This window comes from Drosophila ficusphila, unplaced genomic scaffold (genome assembly GCF_018152265.1).
Source record: "Drosophila ficusphila isolate 14025-0441.05 unplaced genomic scaffold, ASM1815226v1 contig_286, whole genome shotgun sequence".
Taxonomy (NCBI): Eukaryota; Metazoa; Arthropoda; class Insecta; order Diptera; family Drosophilidae; genus Drosophila; species Drosophila ficusphila.
The window spans coordinates 4,275,344-4,291,638 of record NW_025064189.1 but is presented as its reverse complement, the minus strand read 5'-3'; the positions used below and the strand labels follow the sequence as shown (position 1 = coordinate 4,291,638).

General features: G+C 37.8%; 1 protein-coding gene across 3 annotated transcripts in view; it reads left to right on the top strand.

Moving 5' to 3' along the window:
- Window positions 1-16,295, top strand: part of LOC108089452 (LIM and SH3 domain protein Lasp) — a 31,847-nt gene that overhangs the window by 13,258 nt on the left and 2,294 nt on the right. For all 3 annotated transcript variants that reach the window (XM_017187695.2, XM_017187694.2, XM_017187692.2), the window contains exons 2-4: window positions 6,223-6,317; window positions 15,084-15,216; window positions 15,628-15,763. In XM_017187695.2, coding sequence (XP_017043184.1) covers window positions 6,223-6,317; window positions 15,084-15,216; window positions 15,628-15,763 — 364 coding nt within the window. The remainder of the gene's footprint in view (window positions 1-6,222; window positions 6,318-15,083; window positions 15,217-15,627; window positions 15,764-16,295) is intronic.

The window sequence follows — 16,295 nt, the reverse complement described above, 5'->3', positions numbered from 1 at the left end:
ATTGTTGTTTCTATTAAAATGAAAGCTAAGATACAAGCCCATTAAAGGGTGATAAAACAGTCTGCTGTCTTGGATTATTCAGTGGGTTTTTATTACATTTTCTTTTGGCAAGCCATGGCTGCGCCTTTAACCCAAAAAATCCGGATTCGAGTTCAAGTTTTTGGTCAATTTAACACGCCGCCTTGCCACGCTCTGTTTGCCGCACGCCAATTGTAGTTTATAAACGCAAAATGCGTGCTGACGTAAGGTCAAGGTGTTTGCAGATAAAACCGAAATACGAGGTACACAGTCCGCTCCCAAAATCAAAATACCCAAAAATGGCAAATAAAGAATTGTCATCGTCGAAAGAGGCCCGAGGTGTTTGGGTTGTGAGTCATGCGATCAGTTTGCTATAACTGATTGAATTTCTTGTCTGTCGGTCTGTGGGACATTTGTCGTATTTGTCTGACTTTCCGACGACTGTCTGACTTTCCTTATATGGCAGCCCACACATGACATAATTGTCATTATCAACACAACAACTGGCCGTTGATGAGCGTTAAGTAAGCCAGCAAATGGTTTTTAATTGTTGTTGTTGACGTGACCAGTTTAAGCCCAATTTGGTCATGCTATAATTGAATATTTACCGCCGGCTTTGTGCGCTCTGTGTATGTTTGTATGTTTGCTTATGCAATTCTCACTTCATGTTTTTCCATCTTCAGCATTTTCACACGCCCGAAAAAGGGTGGAAAACAGGAAAACCGTTTGTTTGCTATCTGGACAAACCGATCTCTTCCCATTCCCATTCCCATTGATTGGAATCTACAAGTTTTCAATTTGCCTGAACGCGCTTTCAATTTTGTTCAATTGAGTTAGGGGTTTTCTTTATTTGAGTTTTAGCTGATGGCTAATTAAAAGTTTTTTTGTTTTCATATGGGCAGGGGAAAAGCAAGAGGGGGGGTGTCATAAATTGAATTTGATAGACAAAGTTGGAACTCAGTTTTGTGTGACTTGGATTGCCTTTGTTTGAGTTACAGCGAAACTGGAACTTGTTGTTAGATTTTGCAATCACTATGTGTGTACTTTTACACAGCCTCTAACATATGAATACTTGTTTTTTTTGTTCACTATTATATCTGCACAATCAAAAGGGGGAAACATGACGTAATCTTTCAGCGAAATTGTATACCGTCAACTCTCGAAATAATGAACCGATATCGCAGCATACAATGTATAGTTAAATTTAACTTAATACCCGAGTGCGCAATCTTATAGATTGTATTTGTGGATTGATGAAGTTTGTTTAGTTGCGCGATTACATTCCTAAGCTCTGGAGTCATATTCGTTGAGAAAGTTGTGTGAGATAAGATGGTTAAGCTCCCAAAGTAAATCATTATGAGAACATGTGGATCGTGTTTGCCTCAACCTCATTCCATTCAACATTCTTTCAGCCTTCATGTCACTCCGTTCGTTGTGGGGAAACGTATTTACTTGCACTTGAGCGAAACTATCTTAAAGATTGCAAAAATGTATTAAAGTTATTCCGTAACTTTGATAATAATCTGGGATTACAATATTAATCTTCATTTTTTTTTTGCTGTAATTTTGTACTTTCTTAATATATCTAACATGTAATTTTTCGAAAAATGTAATAAAAAATCTTTATACTCTAAAAAAAACATTGTATTTTAAATGTGTTTTTCCTTTTTAGGCAAAGCATATTTTTTTATGCATATCGTAATTTCGATTATATTTTTCGGTGTACTCGATCTGTTTTTCATAAGACCAACAAGCAACAATTGATTAGAATCGCTTTTTATGGTTATTATTTTTTCCACATATTCGCACGTACGCTGACTCGAATCTGAGAGCACAGATATAACCAAATTATTTGTTTATTAATTTCATTTATTGCCGGGAATGGAGGGAGAGATCGGGGCCACCAACTGCGTTCGTTTCGCTTTTATTTCGCATATTTCTTTCTTTTTTTTCCCCTCTTAATTTTTTGTTCACGATGTTTTGCCGGCGAGAATCTGGGCGATCCGCAACCTAATGCTGCGGAGAGCTCTTCGAGTGCGGATGACTCATTCTCCAGCAATGTCGAGTGCGCAAAGTGAAGGGATGGGGAGGGGGAGTTGGAGAAGAGGGAACGCCGAGTTCAGATATGGTGTTGTCTTCTGGTGGAGACAACTCTATTCCACCGCTCTCCACTTTAGCCACAGTGGTCCATAATGAACCGAATCTCTTTTAAAGTGATCAGAAAACGTGGAATGTTAAAAAATGCTTGTTGTTTGTTTCGCAATCAAATTAATTTAGGAATTTTTCAAACAATAAATTATTTTCACATTCAAGACAGATATTGTTTTAAGATGCCGGTAATTGCTTTTAATCTCGCTCGGTTTTTATTATATTATATTGTTATATTTTAATTAAAAAATGTGAAAGTTTTTCAAAAATATATTTCATGATTGTGAATTAAAGAACAACAAATCTTAAGTTTTGTCATCTTCGCGAGTTTAATTTTCTTGTTCCTTTTTATGAGTGCTTATCACTTGATTTATTAACATTTGTTTTATAAATATTTTATTATGCAATCTTTAAAAGTTGTGAACGAGAACGGCGAAGCTTGTTTTTTCCGCTTCTTTTGCGACTATTGCCCGTTCTTCTTCTTTCCACCACTTTGATGGTTTCTCTAGTTGTTGTTTTGATTAAACTCCTCTTGGAGTGGGGATATGGATGTTATAGCTACGCAGAGTTGGCGAAGGAGAAGGGGGGAGAGGGGAAGATGGCCTTAAATCATGATTAATATCTTATGCTAAGTTGAGAAGTGGAAGTTCTACTTCTTCGACTTCATTCCGTTGATAGCTCATAACGGTACCTGCTTCTCTCTCGAGCATAAATAACAGCTTTTTAAGCGCTGCATCTCTTCTTTAATTTGTGCTCGAAGAAAGCTGAGAGGCAGGCATTTTCATCGGACAATAGACCGACCAGAAGCATCTCCCACTGACTGAATGACCATAGAATTTCTTCCCTAACTGTTGTTGTTGCTGCTGGCTGACCAGCCGAACAAAAACCAAAATTCAGAAAAATATAACAACAATAAAAAGCTGCCAAAGAACAACAATGCGAATCTGGATTTCAGTTTGCTCTCGTGTCTGGAGAGTGTTTGCCTTTTGCCGTTTGCCGTTTGGCATTTGAAGTGTTTATTGTCCCCAAACTTTTCACAATTCGCTGTTGAAATACTCTCCAGATTGGAGTTCTCATAACTTTGGCACAAAGCCTGTTGGTGCGGAAAATGCTAAAATGGGCTAAAGCAATAGAGTTAAAACAACATTGTTAGAGTGCGAATGCAGAATAATCTATTTTTGTGGTATGCTAAATTAAAAATATTATTTTGTATTTAATTATTAGAAATAAACAATTAAAAAATTTATTTTAAAAGAGTAAAATTTATTTCGGTGTTTAAATGGCTTTATCCGTTGGCTAAAGAAAACGAACAATTGCTTGGAAAATTATTCTTCTTGTGAACAATGTGAACACTTCAATAGGAATTCAAGTGACACATAAAAAGATTTAAGGCGTTTAAATTGAGGTGTTGAACTCCCAAATAAAATAATTTATAGATAATTTTCTTTTGTACATATGTGAACAAATTACTTTTTAAAGCAAAATCGAATTTGGTGAAATTTTTCTCCACTTTAATTAACATATCTGTTCTCATTTCCAAGTGCTCCAGTTTCAGTTCCCTCATGCAAATCTGAAGAAATCACTTTGACACTTCAAGTCTGGTTTTTTTTTTCTTTGTTACACTTATAAATAGATTTTTTTTAACCGATTTTGTTTGTTATTGTGGTTTCTGTTGTTGTTGCTGCTCATTGCCCTCATTTGTCACTCGTTGGTTTTGGTTTGCCGTGGTAATACGAGATTTTCTTACCATTTCGTGGCTCATGCCAATTGCTTTTATCGCCACTTGGGTCGAAAAACGTTGAAAGCGTGCAAATTCGAATGCAAATTTAACACCTCGTCGTGGTTGACAGAAAACAACCCAGCAATAAAACCAAAACCAAAACCAAAAACAATGCAAAACAAGCCAAGAGGAAACGTTTAACTTTTGAAAATTGAGACGCAAATTGAAAATCAAGACGAGAAGCGAGCAAAAGTGAAAAAGTGGGTTAAAGCGAGCATAGAAAATGGAAATTGAATGCATTTACTTGATGGGGGAGACGTACATACTCCGTTGTCCACCAGACGATTACCTCACAACTTGCATTTAAATATGTCTACACATACATATACATATATGTGTGGGCAATTGTTGCACATCGAGATTCACATAGAGGCACTCCTACAAACTCTTACAAAATAAATAAAAAGCCAAGAAACTTGACAGCATTTCGTTGCGAAAGTGAAACTGATGTTGCAATTTCCATGCGGTCAAGCTGTTTTAAAACACAAGTGAAGATTTTGACCACAAACTTAAGAAAAAAGAAAAAAGCAAACTTTTTTTTGCTGAATTCTTGTTTAGTCGATCATATGTCTTTAACCCACTTTTTACGACCTGAATACCATAACTTCTAATATTATCGAAAGCCTCCACTTCAATCAACTTCTTGTCGAACTGCAACGGTAGTTCAATTAGCCATATATTTAAAATATCTGGCCCTGTTACGCATGCGCTCTGAGCTGGAAAGTCATTTGCTTAAGCTCCGATCCGAAGGCAGGTCATAAAAGAAAAATCCGATGATTTATTCCGGTTTTGAGTTCAGGGGGGTCAAAGATTGTTTCGCTTTCAGCTTTTCTCTTCGGGCCATGGAATGTGGTAAACTGACTCTTTCGTTTTTATTTCATTTATTTTTTTCTGTTTTTTTTTTTTTTTTTGTGTTTGCGTCTATCAAACAATTAACTATCGTATTTTTTTTTGTTTCTACACTTTTAATTGTTGTTTAAACGGGTTTGTTTTTTGTGTTTTATGTTATTGTTTTTTTTTTGCCAGCTTCCAGCGGCAGACAGCGTTGAAAACCAATTAGGAGATATTTTTGTACTCCCATCTGGCGTCTCTTTCGCCGAATGTATGCCCCTCTCTTTCCCTCTTTCGTCTGCTAATCCGCAGACAAGTTAATCGTTTGTTGACCTCCACGTCAAGGATGGTGTGGAGTAAAGAAGGGGACGTGTTGGAGGGGATCCTCCATTGCGGTTTCGAGATTTTTCCCTCTTTTGGAAAATTTGCATAACGCGTTGCAGGCAAACACAAACGGCAAAAAAAGAAGAAGAAATGCCGACACCACAGACGAAGTCAAGCCATCAAACCAAGTTCCATTACAACTTCTTTTCTCCGTTCGCTGTGCAGTTTTGTATCTGAGTATCTGTGAAATGCAAGTTCTTACCCACTTCATATGCCAACTCACCACAAATCACGCAACATTTTCAAAGTCTGTTTGTCTGGCTCTCATCTGTCTGCCATGGCCATGGCTTATCTAACCAGTTATCTCAACTGAACGGTACTAACTAAGATATCTACTTCGAGAATAGTTTAGACCTTGAGATATGCGGAAAGTTTAAGGAAGGAGATTTACCAGTCGTAAAGTTTTATACTTTTCACACTTTTGGTCAGTAAAAATATGAAACAAAAGAAAATTAAACGCTTTAGGGTCGTCTTTTAATTGTATTAAATTGCATTTTTTTGTTAGCTTAAATCTCAAAACTTTACCCAAACTTTACTTTAACATCGTAGAAAATAATTTCTTACTTATACAAATTATTAGATACATTTGTCTGTTAATTAACATCTAACATAAAATACATCTGTCTGTTAATTAACATTAACATAAGATACATCAGTCTGTTAATTAACATCTAACATAAGGTACATCAGTCTGTTAGCAAAATTAATGTACTATTTATAGAAATGCTTTTGGCTTCACCACCTGAATTCTCATTTTAGTCCGTTAGTCTTCCAATTAATTTTGGAGAAAATATATACGCATAAATTTCTAGTTAACGGAACGGCATGAAGAAACCTTCGAGAGCGCTTCTTATGCTTGGCTTGGCCCAGAGTTTTCAGTTGCACTGCGCCAATTTGGCTAACAAGCAACACAGAGCAAAAGCAGCAGCAGCAGCAGCAACAAAACTAAAAACAAAACAGAAAATAGCAAATAGCAATAATAATATTGCATTCTCGACAATTTCTCTGTGATTCTCCGGCGTTTGTAATGCAACGTTTTCTCCTTTCTTCTTTCGTTTCAGACATGGCACAAAACGTGTTTCAAATGCACAGAATGCGGCATGACGCTCAATATGAAAACCTACAAGGGCTACAACAAAATGCCCTACTGCGAGGCGTAAGTTTAACCAAGTTTTTGCCAACCCAACCCCCCCAACCTTTAGATATACCCCTCCCAACAACAACAATAACAACAAGAACTGCGAACAATTGTGGAACACAGTGGGGGCAATAACGTTTTCGGTGGGGGCTTATCTTCGTGTGGCACCCACTTGAAATCGGAATGCGATGGAGGATGGTCAACCTTGATTTGCGCCCCACTCACCTGGCAATCTTCATTAGCGTCGTTTATCTAATCGCTCCAGGGAGATAGTGGATGTGCCACACCACCCCAGCCACGAAGATAGCGTTTTAAATTCACTAGAACTTTGCACAAAAATCGAAAAAGAAAAAAAAAACGAAACACTAAATAAGAACTCTCAAATGTGGGTGAGCAAAAAGTGCAGCAGCTGGTTAGGGAAAAGTCTGGGCGGGATAAGGAATTCAGAGTGCAGAATACAGAATGCTGAATGCAGAATGCGGAAATGCAGTTGTGGGGCAGACAGGCGGGCAGACCGTACAGTGTTACCCCCTCCAGTTCACCCGGTGAACTAGTTAATTGTTCGTTTGATAACAGCAGCTGCTCCTAATGGGGCTTAGATTTAACGACTCGACTGCAGTGGAATGTTTTTAGCTTCGCCAGTTGTTCGCCCTCTGGCTGAGCTGTGATTGAATTTTATATTATTCAACGTTATTTTGCCAGCCACTCTAGCATATAAATATATTTTCAAGGTATTTTTATGTGTTGTTTTAAAAAAGAACAGAAAAAGTACTTATATTAAAATTGTATAACATTTTTTGAACAAAAAATAAAAAAAAATTGTTTTGGTTTTGATGCACTCCATTTTGAATATCCCAAAATCATAAAACGAGTTTGTTTCAAACTTTAAAGGTATTTAATTTGTATTTAGCTCAATTTATTGCTTAAATATTGTGGGGAAAATTTTAAAAAGGGATTGGAATAATTTTCCTCGTGTAACTTGGCCCAAGTTACTTGGGTGTGCACTCCTACCCAAAAAATAATCAACGCCCAAGGGAAAGGCGAACGCCATAACAAATTATGGAAAATATTATAATTAAAACTATGATAATTGTTCATCATTCTCTTGAACAAGAATTGTGTTTGCACAGTTCAAACTAAACATTAAAAAAATCATCAGTAATTTTCTATCAATCAAATTTAATTATACTAAAATGTTAGAGGTTCTTTATGTTTTAAATGCTAAAAATTCATAAGACACTGAACACTGCGAACTAGTTTTCCTTTTGGAGAGCAGGTGATCAACTTCGCCTCAGAGTGTTTTCGCACACACAGAAGTTTTCCTGTTTCCTGCTGAGCTGTTCAACTCGCGAATCGTGTGGGGAATCTGTGTCACATGAGGGGAGTTCCCACTTCCCCGATTGGGGGTTCCCAGAAGAACCCCTTTCTCTCTCCCCCTCAAAGCAAAAACAAACTACACCCCTGGCTTCGCTTTTGGCTGTCATGTTCATTGTTGTAGACAATGTCACACACATTGGAGACACACTGGGTAAGCGGACAAGAGAGCAAGTGTTTTGCTTTGTATTGTGGCCAACAGTAACTCCACTTCACTCCTTTTGGCCCAATATATTCCCACCCCTTTTTTTTTTTTGCTGCAGTGCGTGGCTGCATTTGCTGGCCTTGAGCCAAAAGCCAGGGGCGCAGTGAATTGGGAGTTTCGGAGGGGGAGGGGGATCTCCACGTTCCCATTTTCGGGTTCTCTACAACATTTTGTCCTGCAAAAGCGACTGAGCGACCGACAGAACGCCTGGTCTAATGCAGATTTATTGTGGATGCCACCGCTGCGGGAATAAAAATTCCATGCGGATTGAGTTATGCGTCCGTTAGCTCCATTGCGCAGTGCCCCCTTTCACGTTTTTCCAGGCGAAAACTGTCTGGTTTTCCACATGTCCGTCCGCTTTGTGCGAATTTCCACTGATGTCATCGCCTGCATAAATTGTTAAACGGGATTCTCCTCCTCGACCGGCAGAATGTGGCTTAAAACGGTGAAGTGTAGAGCGCGGTTGGTTACGCCCTGCTTTTCCGCTGACGGCACTTTCACTGCATTTCCTCGAACCGTTTGCACCTATCCGGAAAATGCTGCTCCCCGGATTACGTGACGCCACGTACGGGAATCCCGGAGCTTCTTTTCGCCCGTCTTCGAACTAGATTTTTATGCGGGGTAACCTAACAGCCGTGTTGAATGGGGCACAATGAATTCCCTTTACTAGATTTATCTACAGAATGCCATCCCTGATCGATATCGAAACCCTCATTAAGTTGAATAAGACTTTTATATTCCATTTCCGATATTTATCCAGAAATTGGAATTGTACAATTATCACTAAATATATGTAGTTTATTCAAAACACGAAAATTAAATCGAATCAATTGTACTAACAAATGGAATAAATATTACAACTGATGAGATCTATCATAAAGTCCATTGAATCTATCTTTCAACAATTAAATCTTTGAGTATGTTAAAAAAAAGGATAAATATTAATAATTATTAAATAATTAAATGTATTTTTAAACCGATCGAATTAATCGAAATAATCGGATCTTGAAAATATTGAACATATTTTAAAATATTATTCGCTGTATTCAATTTCTCACAAATTCTATCATACCTTCAAAATTAAATAAGGAAGGGTATCTATGTATATGCAATGAAAAAAAAATCCGCCAACTTTGGTTTCCTTACATTTTACAACTGCGGCGACTTCAACTTCCACTTTTTGGTTTGCATTTTATAATTGCTTGAGAAGTTTCGACTGCCGCCTGGCTGGTTGTTCTTCGGTCTTCGGGGCCTTCTGCTAAGTTCCGTCTGCAGACAAAAGATAGTTTTCCCAACCAGTTACGGGTCAAAACGAAGTTTTCATGTTTTCATAGTGCCGCTTTCTTGAGAGGCTTGGAGAGGTCAGTCGCCCAGTGGGGATAACACGATTGCAATAAATTATGAAGTTCATTCGCAGGATAAATGAGGGAAACGTGCAATTAAAGTTGGGCCACATATGAGGCTGAAGTGCCAGACAACTGATTGTTAATTGGATTTGAGAACCATAGAAGTTATGGCCCAAAGGAAGGAAATGTTCTAAATAGAAGCAATTCTTGATGATGGAACGGAAACGTTTAATTTTGACTTAGTAGCTTGGAAAGCATCTGTCAAACTTTTAAGTATATAACCAAGTTTCTTTTATTAAATCAAGCTTGTATGTATTACTCAAATAGGAAGTTCAATCTTAGTTTACCAATAATATTTCCTTTTCTGTATTAATTTTCTTACCATCAAAGGATTATAAGGAATACTGTTTAAACTTAAAAGCATATTAATGTATGCCATGTGGCTACATTTAAAGTACATTTTAAGCTGCCCTTTGGCCTCCTGTCTATTCAAGAAGGGATATGTTCGACTTTTGCCACAACTGCAAACTTGCGGATGAATTTCTCTCCCCGCCAAGCGAAACTTTCTCCTAGCCTAATTGCATCTTGAAGTGGAGCTCTTTCCTGGCCGTTGTCTACCTGCGGCCGAAAGCCGAAGGACAGGACAGGAAAAAGGAGCCGACTTTAGGCCAGGATATGCCAGGAGTGCACTCACATACGAACAAATATATAGATACTCGCATGTGAGGAGGAACTTCTATTCATACAATTTTGTATACATTGCATTACCAGGCCCCATTTAGTTGGAATTGAACTAGAAAACGAGATGTTTACAATGTCTTGCTCCTTTTTGTATCCACGTTTTTTTTTCGCATTTATTTAGTTTTTCATTTCGTTTTCCCTTACTTGGACAAAAAATAAAAATAGAGGGGCTTGCGAAACATCTGCTGAACAGAAGCCTCTGATACATTTGTATATATCATTGGCATTTATTTATTAACATAAAAACCCAGTGAACCATGATCATGATGATGCTACCCAGCAACCCAAAAAACCCCGCCCCGTGTGCCACATTCTTCTTGTCTTCTCTCATTTCATTTTGCATCACATTTCTTTTTTTTTTTATTTATTTTTTACTTTCGTTTTGAAACGCGGCTTAAATACCCGAACAATACAGGGGGTTATTTGGGATATATACGAGTATGTACGTATAAATGTGCATATATCTTCGTCTGATTACTTAAGCCGCCCACAAAATAGAAAACAAAAGTGACAATAGCCACAAAAAACCTTTTCAATTACCCAAAAAAAATAGTTGGGTCAGCAGAGAAAGATGGGGCATTGTCGTCATTTTTCCACTATTTTATGCTAAATACAAAATTTGTGGGTCGTTTGCTTAGCTTCCGAAATGAACTGGGAGTGGTTTGGTGGTGCGGTGGTTTGGTGGTGTCAACAATTACGTTTACCCCGGAACACCTTTCCTTTCCATCACCGTTTGCATATGAATTTTTTAAAAGCTTTAAACACGCGATGGGGATTGAGTTTTACTTTACAAACACACAGAATTACAGACATTCCCTTTCGCTGTCTGTGGATGTGGATTTTCGAACTTTTATGCTCGCTTTGATTGACTGCAACGGATTATGAATACCGATGATGATGACGTTGATGGGCCAATGCCAAAAACTTTTCGGGGGAAATACGAAATGATAATACGTAAGGCCAGAGTGCGGGAAGGATGGAGTGGAGTGGAGAGTAGATAATCGTGTTCGACGGACATGCATTTAATTTCAATTTCAACGCTTTTGCAAATTATGTGTGAAATCATTTCTCTTTTAGTTATGCAATTCCAGCCACCGAATTAATGAAATTATTTCATAATGGGAAAATTATTTGAAGCATTCAAAAAGTCTTAGCTTTTGTACTTAATTATAGGAAATCTCATCCGGATGAAACAGAAACTCAATTATATAATTGTTGAGAATTTTGGTTTTAATTTTTTAAATTGTACTTCTTAAAATCATCATCTTAATGAATGAATAATTAAGCTTAGAAAATCAAGGCGCTTTTAATTTAAAGATAGTAGTAAAGTAGTTGTTTGATTAAAGAATGTCATTTCTATTTTTAGTGGAAAACGCATTATTAACCCAGTCTTGTGGCAATCCCATCTTATCAGTCATAGTCACTATAAAGTCGTTGGTGCCACTCCCTGTTTTACTTTACATTGATCCATTGCACAACAACAACAAAAACAATAACAACAAAAACAAAAACAACATCGAAATCGTCGAGCAACAAAAGACTGTCATGGTAACTCAACACCAATCGGCGTCACTGCTTGTTCCACATGGAGAAAAATTAAAAAACAAAGAAATAGGAGTATGAAAAAACAAGAGTGGAAAACCAGAAAAATATGTTGACATCCAATGAATGTCCAAACCGTTTTTCTCTTTTATGTGTCGGTCTGGTTTTGGGTGGATTACGCTTTCATTGGACGCTCGTTTGTTCGATGGCAGATTACGACGACGGAGCCACCACACGATGCAGTCCAGTTTGATGGCCAGGAATCCAGATCCAGATATCCTTCCTTCCATCAAAAGCAATTTGTGTGGGAAATCATTAGCAGCGTTGCGAAACTGCATTCCTTTTATGACATTTAAATACTCTATTAAGTGCGAATATAATGCTGCAGTAAAACTGGGTGATTGCTTCTTGAAATTAATTATAACAAATTATATAAAAAGTTATTATAATAATTCAGTTCCAAATCGCTAGGTGTATTGAATTTACATATTTCATATTAGTGCTTTTGGTTTTCAATTCTTTACAAAAATATTTAAGTAATTATAAAAAGTGTACATTTGTTTTAAAATTTGGATTTACCTTTAAACAATGTTGACATTTATTAAATGTTTCTTTTCGTTAAAATTACAATAATAAATAATGTAAAAATTCATGAATTAAAATTTGTAGAATAACCTATATTCGCATTCTTTTGAAGGAACTTTTAGCTCTATTTGGTCAGTTGAGAAGAAAATGAAAAGAAATTATGGCCAACAAAAGTGTTGTTGTTGATGGTTCCTGTACCCTTCTGTTGTTGCCATTGTTGTTGTGTATTGTTTACAAATAAATTAAAATTCTTTGATAATAAAAAAGTAAAGCAAAGAGAAGGAACAACAATTGCATCATACACACACATGCACTGTTGTTGCTGGCGTTGCTTCCACTGTTGCTGACGTGCATGTTGCTGTTGGTGTTGCTGTTGTTACTGTTGCTGTTGCTGACGTTGTTGCTGCTGATCTATTGGGAACGTGCTGAGACATCCGTTGGTGGTAGCCGCTCGCCAATGTCGCCTCGGGGCGCTTAAGCATTGTTATGTCATCATTACCAGCTACCATCAACCGGCAACAGTAGCAACATCAGCAGTGGCAGCAGCAGCAGCAGCAGAAGCAACTGCAACAGCAACAGCAACACATCGGTAGCAACAGCAGCAATGGCAATGTGTGCCAGCTACAACAGCAATTTGACCGACCGACCGAACGCAACGGCAATGCGGACGATGCTTTCTGCGGTTCGGGCTTTGTACTTATTTCCCCCTCCCCCTCCCCCTCCCTCTTCCCTGCTTTCCTCACCCCCTCCTCCTCCTCCTCCTTGGGGTTCTATCTCTGTGCCACATCCACACATGCAACGCATATTGAACGATAAAGCAAAGCAAAGTAAAGCAAAGCTTACAACCAGCAACAACAATGCATTATAGCTGCCCCCTATTCTTGTTGTTGTTGTTGCTCTTGGGGATACTCTTTTTGGGTGGGAAGTACAATTTAACTAAGGTATTTAGGTGTGTCAACTTAAAAAAATATCATAAATAATTTAACTGTATGAATTGTGTTCTGCTGAATTAATAACATTTTTAAAGATGAAAAAAAAAAAACCTCTGAAGCCTTTTGAAAGTAATGTTATATCTTAGAATGTACTTGGTTGATTATAAAGCATTTTGAATATTTTATTAAAAACAAGACAAGTTTAAACGAAGTTTTGTAATCTTGACTTTTGCTTATCGTGTGTTTATAAGCTTAAAATATTTGATAGATTATTGAAGTATGAGTTGTGTTCCTAATTGTTGTTGAGTGGTTAAGATTAAAAATGTCTATCAGATAGCAAAATTAATACCGTTCTGAGGGTTCTTGAAATATTATAAGAGTATATACAGTTCTTCACCATTGAAATCACTTGGCATAGACTTAGTCTTGTTGTTCGGAACGGACCTACATGCATCGGTGCTCTCTCAATGATTCTGGCTTTGCTGCTGCTCACACGCTTTGGTCATTAAACGGCCTTGTGCCACTATCAACTAACCACCATATATAACATATATACATATATACTATTCCATGCCATGCCAGGCCATACTATGCCATACCATCCATCTAAATGGTGGTCACCTCTGTGCGTGTGTGACAGTTTGCATTGTTTCTCGCTGGTTTTCGCATTCCACACTGATTGCAACTTATTTCCACTCGGGGGAACGAGGTGAAAACAATATCCCCCCGGACGGCGCCAGCTGTGGGCGATTAGAACATCGCTAAAAAGCCCATAAATATTCTATAATGCCAATAGACTTGCGACTTGCATGCAATTACGTTTACACAATATGGTTATATGGTGGTCTAAATATGGGCAAAAGGTTTCTTCTTCCCCCTTTTGCGAGTTTATCAACCTCACGAGTCATCGGGTTTGGTTATCAGTTGTGTTGTCCAATCGATCGATCGATCGATTAGCCCGCTGATAGGTTAAAGCACTCTGCACATGGCCGCAAACAAAATGAGTCATGAATTTATGGAACTCGCCTGCCTGCCAGTGTTTGTTTATTATGACTACTTTTGTTCAACAGATGCGCCATGTTCATTATTCCCTGCTCCTGCCAATAATTAAATTGATGTATTAGTCTGTGGGGAAGCGTTGCGAAAATAGTTCAGAAAATATCGCTGGTATTGTGTTTTTCTTTCATACCATGATTTCATGCTCGGTTTTAATAATTTATTCGAGCCAATGCCATTAAAAACTTGTTAAAAAGAAAAGTTACACTCACAATATTTACTCATTTGATCTGCATTTTTTATTTGTTATTTATATACAAATGCAGTGCCAAAGTTGATTTGTTTTCCCCCCATGTTTTGATATAATTTCCCCATGTTTACCATTTTAATTGAGAGTTTCTGTCCAAAAACATGAGCTCTGCTGCCTCAAAACTAACGGAAAGTTTAAAATGAACTAGTGAACTTTTCACAGAGGCCTTTGATAAATTGCATTCAGCCACAGACAAATCTCTGGCAGTGCATTTCCCGTTATTCGCCAGCGGGTAACTGAAGAAGAAGAAAACCCAAATCAAACCACAAAAAATACACGTAGTTTCTGGCATTTTGGGGGCTGTGTTTTAATTGATAAAAGCACACGGTGTTGAAAGGCAGAAGAAGGCAGTCAGAAGGGGTCAGAGGTTTTCACACGAAGCCAACATGAAATCAGAGATGGATATGCTCTTGCCTTACATAAACTCGGTACATCTGTACATATATTCCCTCGAGCAGAATCAGCATCTCTGGCTGCTCAATCCACCCACTCGAGCGGAATTTCCATGAATCCATGAATCCAAGTTGCCGGCCAGCTGGCGTGGAGAATTTTCAGCGAGAGCTGCTCCTCCGATTGCCACCGGCAAGTGTGCTGCTGCTGCTGCTGCGAGTATGATGATGGACTCTATCTGCGGCATGCCACAGAATGAGCCACAGAATGAGCGACTGCAACTGCGGTTTGACTAGCGTTAACTCCTCTGGAAACTCTGATCTCTAACCCCGTTTCGTTTTCTCTATTTCTCCTATCTTGCAGACACATACCGAAGGCCAAGGCAACGGCAATTGCCGATACGCCCGAACTGAAGCGCATCGCAGAGAACACGAAAATCCAGTCGAACGTTAAATATCACGCGGACTTCGAGAAGGCCAAAGGCAAATTTACACAGGTCAGTGAAAAGTTGAGAGTTGAGAAGCACAGAGAGAAAAGAATTTTCCATTTATTTGATTCCCTTAATCAATGTCTAGTATACTCAGTAAATTAATAATACCTTTTAAAATACAAATTTTTAGATTCTTAATTATGTTTGCCTAAACCAGTTGGGAATTATAGTACAGTATATAAAGGGTTGAAAGGCTAAGCAACTCGTTTATTACTTTCACAAAAGTTTGCAATTATAAGTTTATCTTTTCTTCCGTTTAAAAATAATAATTAAATGTTTTCAATCTGAGAACGATTTTTATTGAAAACTGTATTTTTATATACGTAAGGTTTGGTGCAAAGTTTTTCTCCCTGTGCTGAAGTGCGCTCACTCCCCCAACTAAATTATGGGTTTACTAATTGGTTATGTATCCGACAGGTGGCCGATGACCCGGAAACGCTGCGGATCAAACAGAACACGAAGCACATATCGAATGTGGCATATCACGGCGATCTGGAGAAGAAGGCGGCCATGGAGAAGCAGCGAGGATCCGCCGAGGTTTCCGACAGCAGCAGTGAGTAGTCGCCTTGCATCCGACCTCTGACCTCTCTATCTCTACTATACTTCCATCTCTGTGAAAGCCCCCTCTGTGTTACTATATCTTTCCCTTCTCACACTCACTGGTATCGAAGCTTTATTGTTTGTGTCCGCTCGTTCGCTTAATAATGGTTAGTTGGTGGTGGGCCGCGTTTACTGTTTGAATTAATTTATTCGAATTTCAATTGACTTAATGTGTTCATAATAGTCTATTGACGTCAGTCATTCATGCATGCATTTAAATGGTTACAAAAAACTACAAAGCGAACTTAGTGGACTTAGTGTTTATTCAATTTGTTTCTTTTTTGTTAAAAATAAAAGAAATTTGTATAAACTAAGTTTAATTTTATATACATTTAAAATCTGTTTTTTTGCACCATGGAAACCAGTACTAAAATATATTTCCTTTAATTCTTCTGTTTAAATTTGTAGTCTACGTTAGTATGATAACTACTTTCCTTACACTTCATTAATTTTCAATCACAAAAAATGTGTTTAACCACTGTATT